General features: G+C 41.3%; 1 protein-coding gene across 2 annotated transcripts in view; it reads right to left on the bottom strand.

Moving 5' to 3' along the window:
- TOM1L1 (target of myb1 like 1 membrane trafficking protein) overlaps nucleotides 1–15,430 on the bottom strand; it is a 22,834-nt gene extending 7,404 nt beyond the window's left edge. The window contains exons 1-8 of one of the 2 annotated variants that reach the window (XM_008637575.2): nucleotides 15,373–15,430; nucleotides 15,207–15,291; nucleotides 12,967–13,045; nucleotides 6,848–6,997; nucleotides 6,464–6,583; nucleotides 4,828–4,935; nucleotides 4,158–4,274; nucleotides 1,166–1,299 (exon numbers count right to left, since the gene is read on the bottom strand). In XM_008637575.2, the coding sequence (XP_008635797.1) occupies nucleotides 1,166–1,299; nucleotides 4,158–4,274; nucleotides 4,828–4,935; nucleotides 6,464–6,583; nucleotides 6,848–6,997; nucleotides 12,967–13,045; nucleotides 15,207–15,291; nucleotides 15,373–15,430 (851 nt within the window). The remainder of the gene's footprint in view (nucleotides 1–1,165; nucleotides 1,300–4,157; nucleotides 4,275–4,827; nucleotides 4,936–6,463; nucleotides 6,584–6,847; nucleotides 6,998–12,966; nucleotides 13,046–15,206; nucleotides 15,292–15,372) is intronic. The other variant, XM_017739173.1, reaches the window with a different exon arrangement.
- Between the last annotated feature and the right edge of the window lie 3 nt (nucleotides 15,431–15,433).

The following is a 15,433-nucleotide window of genomic DNA, read 5'->3' as shown; positions in this document are numbered from 1 at the left end:
ATCTGTTGAATTATACCCACAAGCTGCTATTCACAGTTCAAGGTTCCTGGCCTCACCAGTATTCATCATTTGTAACAAAAATGTAAGCCCGCATCTGACTTCAGTGGATTTACACAAAAGTTGAATAGAATTCCTTTTCTGATTATTAAAAGGAAAAACCTCCTAAAGGAAGAAGCGAGCACACAGTTCTTTCAAGGCAGCTGCTGTAAAATCCACTAACACTACAGTAGACATAAGGGCACATGAAAACTTAATGTTGTCATTATTAGGCCTAAAGTTTATGCCTGACACTTAGAAGAACTAGTGGTATTTTCAGTGCAGCACTCAGAAGAAGATTAAAAAGATTACTAAATTCTATAAATTTGCTAAATTTAATAAAGAACAATTGCACTTGATGCATAATGATTCCTAGAACACTTTTTAGCTGTGAAAGAGATCAACTACTTAAGATGGAGGGGTATCTCCTATTAAATCAGAACACTCTCCAGGAGCATACTTGTGATATTTTGCGGAACAACACTGGAATTCTGAGTTGAAAACTGGTTTCAGTTTTGCCAGCACCCAGTCATGCTAGCAGTGCCATAACAGACAAACACCCAGGATGTCAACAGGAGTACTGCTGTGCTTTCATGTGTGAAATAAAGAAACATTTTCTGCTGTAAGACAAGCAGAACAGTGTGTTTCAATCCAGCTGAGAACAGTAAGCAACTCTCCTAAGCATGCAATGAGGCAGAAGGCTGCTCCATGGCCAATTCCTGCAGTAAAGCTGTCAAAATTGTTTAGAAAGGAGGACAAGCATTCTTTCTTGGAAGCACAGACACTTAACAGAGATAAGGATGAGCACCAGCACCAAAGGATTTGTAGCAGCTGTTGACAAATTCACTGGACTCTACCAAAAATTCCAAAATTATTTTTGCGTGCCTCCATCTGATTTCCTGTCCATGCTGTTAACTTGCTTTACCCCACTCTATGGTTTCCTAACTACTTTCCTGAACCATTTCTGAAGTGTTTAGGAGGCAGAAGATACATAATTTTCTCTTTCTGCAATCATATTTCTTTTCTGAATTTAAGGATAAAATCAACACTAGGCATAGGGACCATCTCCCCATTAAGTGCACTTATTCAGGTAGGATTCCAAATGTGAGGAGAGAAGCCCTGCACTTACCTTTCATGTCCCAGGAGGACGTTATTCAGATCTTCATTTACTTGTATTAGCTCAACAATCACATCTTCATTCTCCACTGTCACCAGCAATTCCATGATCCTCTCCTGCATCATCCGACAGGTCTTGTACAATTTCTGCCCGAACCAAGGGAAGGAAAAAAAATTAAAAATCGTAACTGTGGTCTCTCAATATGACAGTTCTGGATGGTAAGACACTCAAGCACTGCAGTCACAGGTAACATTCCTTAATTTACACAAACCACATGGGTACCAACCATTGCAAATAGAACAATGTCCACATCTTTGATCTCTCCAGTGCAGGGTCACAACTCCCACCACCACATCACTCCTACCTAACCCCTACCTCTTGATCCACTGTCATTTCTAAAGATATAGCTATCTCTAAAGCCTAAATTACAAATTGCAAAATAACAAAGACACATCTGGGTGATGTAGAGCCAATGTGATTTGATCCTGCTTGAAGCTGATTAAACTCAGCAGGATACTTGGATGCAATCCTGTTCAACATCTGCTTGAAGAAAATATTAGTCTGAAGGTCAGAAGTGCTCTGTGACAAGTCTCCAGCTCTAACTATTCCTTTAAATGGGAAGTCTGGATAAACTTAATCTATGGACTTTTGAGAAAGTAACACAAACCTTACAGAATTAACAGATAGGAGAATTATGAGAGATTATTAAGCAAAATTTTACATTATTGTCTGGTGAAGTGGAAGACAGTCTGTTTATATTACTCCCCTCTGCAGATTTTGCATGTTCAAAGAAACAAATTCTTTAGCAACAGGAACTTTAATTCAGCCAACATTTTTTCTCACTCACTCTGCATTTGCAAATGCAGGCTGGCTCTGCTTAAAGAAACAAAAAAACAAAGGAGGGGGAAAATTACTCTATTTGCAAACTACTATTCAGAAATTGCTTTGATATTCAAAGTGATCTGATTTGTCCTCAAAGAATACATACTTCATGTAAATCAATTATTTATGGAAAAAGAAATCTTCACCCCTTTGCTAAATCTGTGTCAGGATTGTAGAGTGCTGTACTTTTCAGTACTGTATCTTCATGGCCCAGGATAAAACACAAAAATGCATTCAGCTTAATGTCTGTAATTACATTTAAAACCTGACTCCACACTTTACTACCTGATCCACATTTAAAAAAATGTGTATTTCTTATGACTCCATTACACAGGCAGACTAGCTCTCCTTTGCAAGTGTCAATACTCAACAGAGAAGGAAATTGAGACACTCATTTCAGGCACAGATTTGCCTGAAAACTGGAGTTTTACAATGATGGAGTAGCAGCTGGGATAACAATCATCAGTGATTCCAATACATTTGTGTTAATTCTTACCAGCTGCTGACCTGGACCCAAATTCCTGCACATCCATCCACTATCTGTTCACCATGTCTATTCACCATCCAGTACAAAAGTTTGTTACGCTTCTTGGCTGATCCTGAGCTATTCTTTAACTACAGTTATTGGCCAGCACATTAGTTCCAGTGAAATCTGGTATCTTAAGCCTTGTCCAGCACAGGGTGTGGAAAGGGAGGAGCCTGGCCACTAACGAAGATAGAGAACTGAAAACACATTGCACTGATCAAGTTCACCTTGTTACAGTTTTTATTGAGGGACTGAAATCAATGTCTCCAACTCACTCAAAGTCTAAACAAGCAGCTCTTTTAATAAAGGATTTTGTTCTGTGACAACAGAAGTCCAATCCAAGTAGTGTCCCAAACAAAAAGAGAACATTAAACACTGCTCAAGGAAAAGGCTGGCCATGCCTGATGTTTTGTACCACTTGGTGCACAGGAGAAAAAGAACAGAAAGAACAACAGTGAAAGGAATGAGTTTTCATTCACTCTCCCACATATGGGAATTCCACACCCTGTCCTCAACCTTTTGCCAACAATTTTATTACTGGGAGTGTCAATAAGAATCCACTGGTTTACTGTGGGCAGCTGAATCTGTGCCACATACAGAAGTGCCACAGCAGGAGACAGGAAATGAAAGATGAACTTTTTCTGTTTCCCAGCCTTGTCATGGACTGGACTGAGATGGTCAAGCATATTAAACCAGTGTATTCTCAACAGCACCCAGTAAGGGTTTGTTGCACAGGAAAATGTCTATGTTGGGCAGAAGAAGTGCACTCAAGGCTTGCAAAAATTAGATCAGTTCTTCAAAACACTTAATGCTGCAAAACTGCCAAAAATGCTTCCTCATTGTAGCAGTTTGGAGGTAAGGTAAGAAACAGGAGGATGTGGTAAAAGTTTTTTAAGTTCTCGCAGACAATATGAAACCAAAAAGGTTCCATTAACACAGGTCACTATTGCAATGCTAAAGTAATACTGTACTTTTAATTTCTAAACAGAAAAATACAGCATAAGCACATAATATCACAGAAGGAACACGTACAGGTTCACTGTCACATCACTAGACTATTGCAATACACTTCCTTCAGGCTACACTTCAAGAGCACATGGATTCTTCTGTAGCACAGCAAGCTCCCAACCTTTGAGGTTACACACATAAAGCCAATGCTTCATATTCTTTACTGGCCCTCAGTCTGCCTCTAAGGGACTGGTGATAATAAAGAGAGCTCTGCAAACTCCAGGACGGATATGAGAGCATGACTGTGGCATCATCTATTCTCCCACAAGGCAACTGCGTTCAGCTGGAATGTTCTCGGGGCTGTTTGACAGAACATGCTCAACAGAGAACGCTCCATTATAAAATTCCTTTGCCCTTGGAATTCCCTAGAGCTTATATTTGCATTTCAAGCTGTATTGTCCTTTCCTGACTATCGAGATGTCAAGGGAAGGTGAAGGAGATGAAAGCAAGTTGAGCAAAATGAGAGATAGAAACCTGCTGTTGGGTTCCATTTGTCAATCTAAATTGAGATGTTAAAAGACAAGACATAACACTTTAGAAAGCAACTATAACCAAACCAATAGCCCCTATCAATGAATTATCAGGTACCTGTAAAAGATTCATATCATCCAGATTTTCAGAGCCAGGAACATTTTCTTTCAATATTGATGACATCACTCTCACATTCATTTTTGCCATATCCAGTTCACTGTACAGTTTCCCAATCTGTTGGAATTCAACAGGAAAATATTGTGTAAGTGAACAGAGCGAGCAGAATAATTCTTACCTCTAATACACACTTTCTTCTCCATTAGGTATAATATGGACTTAGCTAGCATTATTTTACTCTGGTAACACACCATGAAAATGAATGGAATTAGTTCAGCTTTTAAATGTGCAATCAAACTAAGATCCAAGCCTGATAGCACTACTTGTTTTCCTTACAGTTAATCCCTCTCACTGATGTTACTTGAATGGAAGAAAACTTTCCTTTCCTTCCTGCTTTTTATAACAACCTCTTCACACAAGCCTTGTGTGAAAGTAAATTTGGCTTTCTCGCTTATCTCTGAACAAGCTTTTATCAATTTGCATAACAGAATTGTAAAATGTGATTAGATATTCACACACTTGAGTAGTAATTCCACAAACCTAAGACCAAGAACCCAGAGCTACACCCCGTGAACTGAGGGTCACTCCAGTGGCAGCCAGGCTGCTCAAGTCACACATTCACAGCACATTTCAGGTGGACCCACCCTCCCCTAAACCTGTAGTGTTGCACCTGCTCCGGAGTCAACAACAATGTTGGGCCTGTGGGAAGAGGCAGGAAGGAACGTTTGGCAGGACTGGTAGAGGACGGGGATGACTTTGCACAAGGCGGGGGTGAAATCTGTGAAAACACAAAAAAAACAGAGCTTGGGTTGAACAAAATTGCAGCAGGCATCCTGCTGAGAGAGGACCATCTCTCAGACTACACAACTGGGCAAGAGCTTCCTCATAATCAGTGCTCCCATGGAATTTGCTGAGCAAAGCCTATTTACAAAAATAAATCTAATGTCTATTTTGTAATGAAATGAAGCTTGGAAATCAAGTATCTTTAGAAAGCGTTTGCAAGTAAATTCCATCACAGGACAAAGTGGGAACGGCTCAAGAACAGGCTAGCAAGGAATTATGAAGTCATCTAAGAGCAAAGAGTCCTTCCCAAAGTGCTAATGCAATTTTGCAATGAAGGACAGTTTGGAATGGGATGACACTTGGAAGCAGTAGAAGGGTTCGGGGGCTGAGTGTGGGTCTCTGCAGAAGGTGAACTACAAAAGCCTCCTGGGCTGAAAAGCAGGAACAGTCTGAGAAAGCTTCACCTGCATTGCATCTGAACTGACTGCTAAAAAAAATGCAAATGCAAATCCCAGCCTGCACTACACACTACAAACCCTTCACTTCCTGGAGACCGAGGTAAAAACTGTGTTCAGCTCTGCTAAGATAAACAGACAGTTTGCCACTGATTTTAATTGGCAAGTACCTGAGGTAGACAAAATAATCTCTAATGTACTAGGTGAGGGAAAAAATTAGTGTTTATTGAGAGCACTCTTCACATGGCTTGTTTGAACAACCTTTAAATACATAAGCTTTTGTGTACTCCACTATTCAATCAGCAGATCAAACTCAGGATAAATCTGAATTATTCCTGTCTGCACTGATTATAGACATCTAATTCTGTAATTGCGAGATTCCACACAGTGGTGGAAGGCTTTCACAGTGCCCAAAGATCTCGTGAAAATTCTTCTTAAAAAAAAAAAAAAGCAATCTAGAAAGAATGGCATTAAACCATGTACTGTATTTTCAGCTGAAGTTCAATGCTCAAACTATACTTATATTTCATGTCCTAAATGCCACACAACACTGCCTATGACATAGGCTTAAATAGCACTTACTGTGCATGGATTGTGCAAAGCTGAAGAGATATGCAGACAATAATCTCTTCTTATAGATTTCTACAATTCTCAATTTAATCTTAAAGATAGATGATGCTCATATTCTGAACAGTACGTGTTTTTGTGAAAATCTCACTCATTTTTGTTGAGGCTTTCAGAAGCTGACAAGTTTGGAGCACTAAGCACTCATTTATTTTGAAGTAAACAGCATGCACAGATCTTTCAAAGTCTCAAGACAGAGATGCTTCATTTCTGAGAACATATCCATGAATCTGTACTTGGAAATGAAATAAACTACTATATAGGTCAGGTTTCTTTGTTGTTATCTTCACTGTTATAATTGAAACTGATTCCTGCTCACGTGCTTAAGTAGTTTGGTCATACTCTGCCCTGGAGCATTTAAATAAAAAGCCCAGATCAAACACACCTTCTGTGTCCCATAAAATTAACACATACTGTTTCTGAAGTGTCCTTGTATATCCTCACCTTAGATCCACCTCTGCTGGTGTCAGAGGACGGAAACTCCACTCCTTTCTTCAGCAATTCTAGGTAAACTTCTTTTACTTCGCTCACATCCACCATCCCTTGGAAACCCCGTGCCCAAACCTGGTTTCGAAATATCAGGGACAGTAACAGTCACAGAAATGGTCAGTCAGTGGGTCAGACAAATGCTTTTAAAACATGTCCTAAAGACAGGTCATTCCCTTCTTCCACTCTGGAAAACTCCATTCAGTGCAGCAGGAACCACAACAGCTCCAAAGTTAAGGCCTGCTTTAGGAAGAGGTTCCCAGGATTTAAACAGGCTGCACAATTAAACATTTACAACACAGCAGAGACACTTTGAACACTCACAGTTTACTCCAGACTCACCATGATAAAGGTCAGGATTTTCTCCTGCATATCAATAGGCAGGTTGTATCTTGGGTTCAGCAGTTTCAGCTGCTTGTCTTTGCAGAAATCCTTCTTCACAACTAAAGACTGGAATCTTGGGCCACAGTTCTCCATACACATCTCAAGCAGCTGCACATACAAAAAACCTTCGGTTACACAAAGAATAGGGGGGGAAAACCCCACAACTTGACTGCTTTTGTTTCTTTCTGTTTAATTTGTTTCAAGGAACTATGGGGAAGAGTAAGAATGGACATGAACAGATTACTGCTCACTAGAATGCCTGATGAGGTTACTTCAGGGGAACAGCAGCTGCCTGCGTGCTCTGTGATACCCGCACAGTTCAAAGGAGCTGTGCCAGCCAGAGTGCCACTGTTTTTAACAGAGAAGCATGGTCACACTTGTTTCTATGTCACAGCAGTTACTGAACACAGTACCTTAACAGCAGGAAATCTGCCCATATCTTAAAAAAGTTACTTTTACAGATTTAGCAATAGAATTAATTCACTGCCTAGCACATAGGTACCCTGGTCTGACAGATTCTGAAGAGCTCTGCAGGAGAAGAAAATCAAGATTACTAAATGCCTGTCCTCTAATCTGCCCTGTAAGTGAGAGACTAATGATAAAATAGGAAAGAACAAATTCACCAACTTGGAGCACAATTTCTCCATGCATTTCAAAGGTCACATTGATTTGAAACAGATGAGCTGAAATGTTCCAGTTGTCAGATTCATCTTAATGAAGGAAGTCTACTTCCAAAACCCTGCTTGAAATGCTTAGAGCAAGGATCCCTGTAAGCACTGCCTTGTCAAACACAGCAGGATGTGGTAAGGACATAACACTTCTCCCTGGTACATCTGGAGGTGGCTGATTATAATTCCCATTTTCCAGAAGAGATGTCAAAAACTGCCATTACATCTCAGTCACCTGGGACTTGACAGGAAACTGGGGTCAATCAGATCAGCTGCAGAATCAGGAACAGAACTCATCTCACCTGGCCCAAATCTGAAGATGGATGATGACCCACAGAGACAAAAATGGTCACTCTTGTGCTTCTTTCTCCTCAACTATAGCTTCATTTTCCCTCCCAACGTAAGAGGGAAGATAGAAAGGTGGAACTAAAGGGCTGACATTAACAAAAGGCTGCAAAATTTCATGTGTTTTGAGACAAAAGTTCCCCTGAATCATGTAACAGACAGGACATATTCTCAAAAGGATACACATATTTAAAGGGATGATACTGTGATCTTGATAAAAGTATGTTAAATATACTTTCTATTCAGAGCAGACTACATTTGACTAAGTGAAATCATTTTAGTAACTAATTTTCTAACATCAAGACTCAGGGATTTTTCTCTCAGTGTGATCAGGAACTTACAGGATAACAGGTTTAAGACCAGAAGAAAATATATTGCCAAAATGAAAACAGGGTAGAACAAAGAGACACTGGCAGACTGCTGTGCAAAAAGCTAACTGAAAGATAATTACAAAAATATCTTGGCTCGAAACATTGCTTTTCATGGAGAGTACATGAAACATAGGCAAATAAGCAAAGTCATTTGCCTGTGCAGTACTTCAAAGATGGTCTGTGTAAAATGTTTTCAACCCAGTGCATGGCAAATTTGTTATGGTACTCCCTATTATTAATTCTCTATTTAAGGGACTGAGTATTTACCCGCTAAATGAAAGTACTGAACGAATGATCTGGATCTTCCACTCGATTATGACACCCCAGCCCACTTACTCAGGGTAAAACTAAGCTGGTATAAGAAAAAGGAGAATTTGACTCCATTATTTTTAACTGGACTATTCATGAACAAGCCACTTTCATGCTAATAACACCTTTCATTATAATTTCAGTATGGGTATTTATCATGCAAATAGGACTCCAGTGCAAACACGACTTCATAGTCGCAAGCACTTCCACTGAAGGAACAGATCCAAGCTGGCCAAGCCAACCACTGCTCCACACAGCACAATGGGAACTCAATAGAGACACGTTTTAATAACAAAACTGGCAAATTAACTTCAATCAAACCATTAAACTTCCTGTCAATAACAAACAGGATGTGAGAAGTGCTGGAATTGACAGAGCTGCTGCGTTCCAGGATAACTGATCCCAGATATCTGCACTGAGCAAAATGGGGGCAAACGGTGTAATCCAAGGCCTCTGGTTTACAGGACTGAATCACAGAACTAAATGATAAAAGGCATCTACAGAGAAGTGAAGCCAAACTGAGGCAGAAACAGAGAAGTGAGAAGTTGGTGAGTATAGCAGAAAGTCAACGATGTTCCTTATCAACAGGGACCTCACCCAGGTTTCAGGACTCACTGCTCATCTAAAGCAGCCAGGTTTGGTCCATAAAGCTGAGCAATGGATGCAGCTTGTGATGGACACTTCTTAGACCCAAGGCGGCTGCAAGAAAACCCAGATGAACGGTTTGTTTCTTTGCACTTCAGACTCAAGGGGAACAAGCCATTAATCCATGTCCAGGATTACACTCCACTGAACACATCCTAATGCCTGCCCAGCCGACATTTGGAACTGCAAGATGCTGTTTCCAAGGCCAGCATTTAAACCAAACCGGTACGAGCAGCTCTTTCAGCTGCCACTCATCAATTACAGTGCAGGGGCTGGGTACATTTGATCAAGGTTCAGCATTTCAAAACCACTGAATTTTCAGAAGTCTTGAGTTTTTCAGATTTCACATTTCAAACACGGAGATTTGGATTTCTTTTGCCCCCACTCAATGTCCTCTTCTTTTTCTCTTTGTCAGCATATACCATAAAGTATAATAAAATTGAGTAGTACTCTTTCAATTGAGGAGCTGGAGGACTCTCTCATGTTTTTGTTTTTCAGATCCTCTGCTTTGTGAAATGTTAATTAAAAAAATTAAATCTGAAGGTCACATGTGCCATGCTAAATTTTTTCTGCATCAGAAAAATTACATGTGATTAAAAGGAAAAGTAGAAATATTCTTAGGAAAAAATACCCTTCAAAATTTAATTCTAAGCAATTATAGAATGGCTTATGTTGGAAGGGACTTTAAAGATCAACTAGGTCCAATTCCCCTGCCATTCACTAGATCAGGTTGCTAAGAGCCCCATCCAACCTGGACTTGAACATTTCCAGGGATGGGGCATCCACAATTTCTCTAGGAAAATGACTTCCTTTAAAATATTTTCCAACAATGTAATACAGACGTGAAACAGTAATTTAATCTTAAATTTCTGCCCACTGCTTTGAATGCCGGAGTGAGAGGGATACATTCAAGAAACAATTTCCCCATGTGCTGTTCAGCTCCTAAGACCTTAGAGGTATCAGAACTGCGGCACTGCAGCAAATGCTTTACAAAACCAAGGGAGACCTATGGAGGTAACTGAACAGCTGTCTCACTGTTCATTACATAAACAGAATTTATGCATCTAAAGTCTACCAGTAATAAAAAGTGAAGTAACACACACACAGTCTGTTGGATTCCTGCCTGAAAGCTCTAATCCTCTTCACTCTGATTGTGCAACCTCCAGCACCAGCCCTGATCTCTCCGTGGTATCAAAGGCCAAGTATGAGGCAACTCCATGGCCTAACACACAAACACCTCCATCCATGTGACTTCACAAGAACTTCAGCAGCTCAGAGCACCTGAAGCCAAGCCACAGCCAGCACATTATACAGCTGGCACTCAGCCTTCTTCCTCCAAGTAAATAAAGAAGCATCCAAGAGCAAGGAGGAGGAACACACTGTTGAGATTTAACCCATCTCAGTAACAGAATCAGGCCTAACATGTGCAGTTGAGCGGCTTCCATGAAGACTTTCACACTCCACTCTGTGTGTATCCTCTGGGAATGAGCTCCTTAAGCAGCTTCATTAGAAATATTAAATTCTAGGATGTCAAGGTGGAGTAGATAAAAGTGGATCAAAGTGCACTTCAAAAGAAATGTGATTTGTAGATCCTTCTTAGTTGTATCTAATGTAGGCAGGAGAGACAATCTGATGTAGAGTCTCAAAAGCTGGAAGACCACATTTACCGTAAGAAATACAGGCACTAACAGTTCATCCAAAAAGAACCCTTATTTTTGCAAAACTCTGGGAGGAAAACAGTTTTTAATAGATGAGAGTTGCACAGGGAGGGAAGGGCTTGTGTTTAAGGAATTGAAAATTGGGTTTTTTTTCCACTTGCAATGAATTGCTGTTGTCAACCAAGCATTTCAAAATGGAAAACAGGAACAATTTCATTAAGGCAATTAAGAAGATAAAAACAGAAGATACAGCACATAGGAAGAGTGATGTGGGAAAGGTAAAAGCCACACATGGCCAGCAATGAGGTCATCAAAGGAATGATTTTACACATGCTAAAATTATGGCACTACTGGTAAAAAAAGAAAGAAAAATGAAAGAAGCCAGAGGCAGAGGGAGAGGCAAAGCATAGAAGATCTTATGTAAGATCTAAACCCAGAAAGAGAGAGAGTTAGAGGAAAGTCTGGAACTTATTTAAATTTAAAAAAGGAAACAAGATTAAGGAATATAGAGAGAAGAACTCTGCAGACAGAAAACAGCAGCTGGGCCAAGAGGATGTGACTGCCTGGCAGGCAAGTTACAGGTGTGCATGGGAGTGGGTGAGGACAGAGAACGGGGCTGGAACAGCACAGGAATTGCACTCCCAGCTGAACCTGCTGCATGCTCCATCTGCAATACAAACTTCCAGGTCAGTGTGGTAAAGTTCTTCCTTGGATACACCCAGAACAAGATCCTTCTCCCACTTTTACATACTCAAAAGCTAAGCTGTAATATCACCTTGGGTATATCTGCACTGTAAATGCCCAGGAAACAGCTCCTAAACCTACACCCTGGATTAGCAGCAGAGACTGTGTCAGATAATCAGAACAGGACCTTGCTGCAGAAGAGCTGCAGGAGACAGACCTGATAGAGGGATTGCAGGTACAGTGGAAACCCAGTGTTTCCATTATGCAAACACACAGAACACACAAAAATGTGACTCATGAGACAGTGGAGGAGGAAGCAAGGGAAGAAGTGCGGAAGTGGAGTGAGCTGAAGGTCTATATTGACATGTTTAACACAATTATCTTCATCTCTAACTTGTCAGGAGACACTTGGGCAATTGCTAAGCGAGCTACAATTTGGCACTATCCATCACCCATCTTCCTTAATCACTTCGCAGCACATCTTGATATAGATAATGATTTTACACAACAAATAGCATACCCATGATTAATAGTACTCAAAGTGACGTAGACAGGCCTCTAAAACCTCAAAAAAGGAAATGGTGAAGAAAATACTTTTAGCTAATTAATGACAGACTAATATCCTCAAGACCTTAAAATACAAATAATATGACTCTTGTCACAGATGCACTATTGGTAGCAAAGAGTAATTCAAGTCAGAAACTCAGGACTTAGGACATTATTAGAACTTCCTGCGTTAACATACTTGGTAAATCTTAAATTGACTGAAATCACAACACCTCCCCAAACCCAGGAGCAGTTCAGGAACACTGTCAGATTCTAGAGGCCAGGTTATGTCAAGTGAGGATATTCCCAGACACGCCAACCTTTAGCCATAACATTTGAATTTCACATAGCTCACCCTGCCTCTCCCTTACTTAACTCACCATGGTTACCTTTTCCTTCAAGTTTATCATTTATTTGTGATAACATTTCCTTCTACAAAACAGGTATCACATATTCCACCACATTGCACACTGTGCCTAGTTTCACTAACCAACTAACAGGGTGAGTAAGAGAATGGTCAAATGTAGCTTTTATGTAATATCCCAACTTCCGTGTCTTTCACAAACAGGTGGGGCTCTCACAGAGGGACAGTCACTGGAGCAAATAAGAACTATACTACTTTTACACAGAACAAGTGAAAAAAAACCAACCCAAACCAGAATTTGCATCATCCAGAAGTCCATGGAATGCCAGCAAACCATCTGATCTGAGCTGTGGCAGTGCTGTACACACAAACAACAAAGACTGAAAACATCCTGCAGAGTTGTGTCAGGGGTAATTTGCATGCCACCTTATCGTTTAGAATGTTTGCCTTCTTAGTGTCTAATTAATATAAACATAGCTGTACTTACAGACAAGGTAAGCCTGATCTCCTTATGGTTACAGTTTTTTGAAAGCTTCTTCTTCAGTGCTTTAACTGCATCTTTAGGCCTGTGACAAGAAATTAAGAAGGAAAAGTTACCAGTGAAGTTTTCTAGTTCATAACTTCATCCAAGAACCAAAAATACCAGCCTGAGATACAGGACCAAATCCGTCCCTGTGTTTACACCCACATAAACCAGAGCAATTACCCCATTGATTTCAGCAAAATCTCTTCAGCACTGAAGTAGAGCAACAAAGCAGTGAATCAGGTTTGTTACTGCAGACTGTGCATTACTCCAAAGATTTGTGCAGAGAAATAAAGTTATTCTCCTCTGCAAAGTCTGTTACAAAATAATATTTTTTCACTGCTGTACAATAGAATTACTTATCTAGCTTTTATTGCCATGAAAGGGAGTATCAATTGCCAGCTATATCAAGAGTTGACTGGTACTTTTCAAGTATGATGCAATTACAAAATATTCTCCTGGGAGTGCTGTCAGGAGTAGGGGTGTCATGGACAACTTCCAATCTTATAATTGCAGGATGCACTTAACTCATCTGAGTAATTACCATAGATGGATGGATGGACAACCCATTCCAGCCCAGAGATAGGGGTATTTCTAACCCAGCCATTTTCATTTCTATATATACACCCCGTATCTTTTAACTATCTGTGTAGGAGGAAAAGGGTGGAAGATGGTATCGAGCTTATCACATGAGGGAAGCAGTTTTGCCTCGTTAATATGGACTATCTATAGTGTACAATTATTAGGGCCAACCCAACACTCATGATCAACATAAACAAGATGTCCTAACTTCTCTTTAGGATCTCTCCAGAATCCAAGATGGAGCAATAGGCACAATGTTCCACTAAGATAAAACTAAGAAATCTTTGTTGAAAACATTTCAAAGTCAATGAAATTAAGTGGGTGTTTACCATTACTGCATTTCTTAGTTTGAAGTGCTATACTTCATGAAAAAAAAGAAAAAAGAAGAAGACATTTCTCTATTTTTCTTAATCTTATGTCATACCCAGGCACATCAGTAGAGCATAAAGTGATGGATAGGAGCATGAGAGTGGAGAAGAAGTTTCCCTTGCAGAGAGCTGTACTACAATTGCACTCCTGCTTGCTTCCCTCGCTGAAGCATCTGGAAATGCTCTGGTCAGAAGCTGTATATTGCAATAAAATAACCATATGCCTAATTAGATGCAGCAGTTCTGCTGCTCCTACTATCGTGTTACAGACTGTGACTAGTAGTAGCTGCCTAGAAGGAAGTTACAAGGAGTTCCTCTGCAAGCCTAAGCTGTGCACAAGAGGAAATAGTTTATTAAAAAAAGGCTCTGTTGCATGGAAACTTTACATAAAAACTGAGGGTCAAAGTGTGCTGTTGCTTATGGCAATAACCAGAAAGAAGTAATTATTACTGACATTCCAAGCATTAAGAGCCACGGGTGAGAGTGTGGAATCCAAAACAATGGGAGGAAAGAAAAGCTGATACAGAAAAAAAGACACCTGTGCAGAAAGTAAAGCATACTCCATTGTCCTGGAGAATATGTTATGTATTAAAATATGCCACTGCTAGAACTGAGTTCTTACAATGCAAAGCTGAAGCAGATCTTACATGAGAACGAGTTTCCTTTTGCCCCCCTTTTACAGGTGGAAACAAGGAAGCTCAGAGCAGCAAGTGGCTGAGCAAACCTGGATGTGGCCGTTCAGTGCAAGAAAGCACCTCAGTCCTGGGAGCCCTGGGTGCACACCGGGACGGAATGGATCCCACTGCACAGGACCCCAGCTCTCGCTTCACCCCTGCTGCGGCACAGCCTGCCAGAGACACTGCACGCTGGGGAACTCGAAGGCAAAAGCCCAGAGTTTTAAAGTGTTGCAGGCAACCAAGTGCTCAAAGCCTTTTTCAAGGTGGGTTTGCAGGAGTACCCGTTCAGCCTGACAAGCGTAACAGGTTGTACAAAACATGTCAAACTCAGGTGAGAAACCTCTGTCACCGCCCTTCTCTAGCGTGTGTCTATAGGGAAGAACCTCCGAGCCTAATCCTCGATGGCCCCGCGAAAGGCAAAGCTTTTCCTTGCGGACTAAAGCTATCTGCTCCCTGCGCTATTTCGTTTCGGGTCACTCAACATCAGCGCCCTACGCTGGCTGCTCGATGTCTCCCTGCCCTCGAGCGACGCCGGTGCCACCTCCGCGCCCCGCTGCCCCCGGCCCCGCTCGCTCACCCCTCCTCCGTGGCGTTGATCACGTCGCAGATGTGCATGAACTGTCCCCACTCCTCCGTCTGCAGCGACCCGAGCGTGGCCCGCTCTGAAAGGCCAAGGGGAGCCGCGGGTCAGCGCCCGGCGGGGACAGAAGGGCGGCGCGGGGGCACCGCTCGGGGCTACTCACCGACCAGGCTGCCCACGGCGGTGCCGAACGGGTCCCTCGGAGCCCTCCCGAAAGCCATGGC

Source organism: Corvus brachyrhynchos, unplaced genomic scaffold, assembly GCF_000691975.1.
Source record: "Corvus brachyrhynchos isolate BGI_N302 unplaced genomic scaffold, ASM69197v1 scaffold407, whole genome shotgun sequence".
Lineage (NCBI taxonomy): Eukaryota > Metazoa > Chordata > Aves > Passeriformes > Corvidae > Corvus > Corvus brachyrhynchos.
Note: the sequence above shows the minus strand (reverse complement) of the source record. Positions and strands in the feature narration are given on the sequence as shown.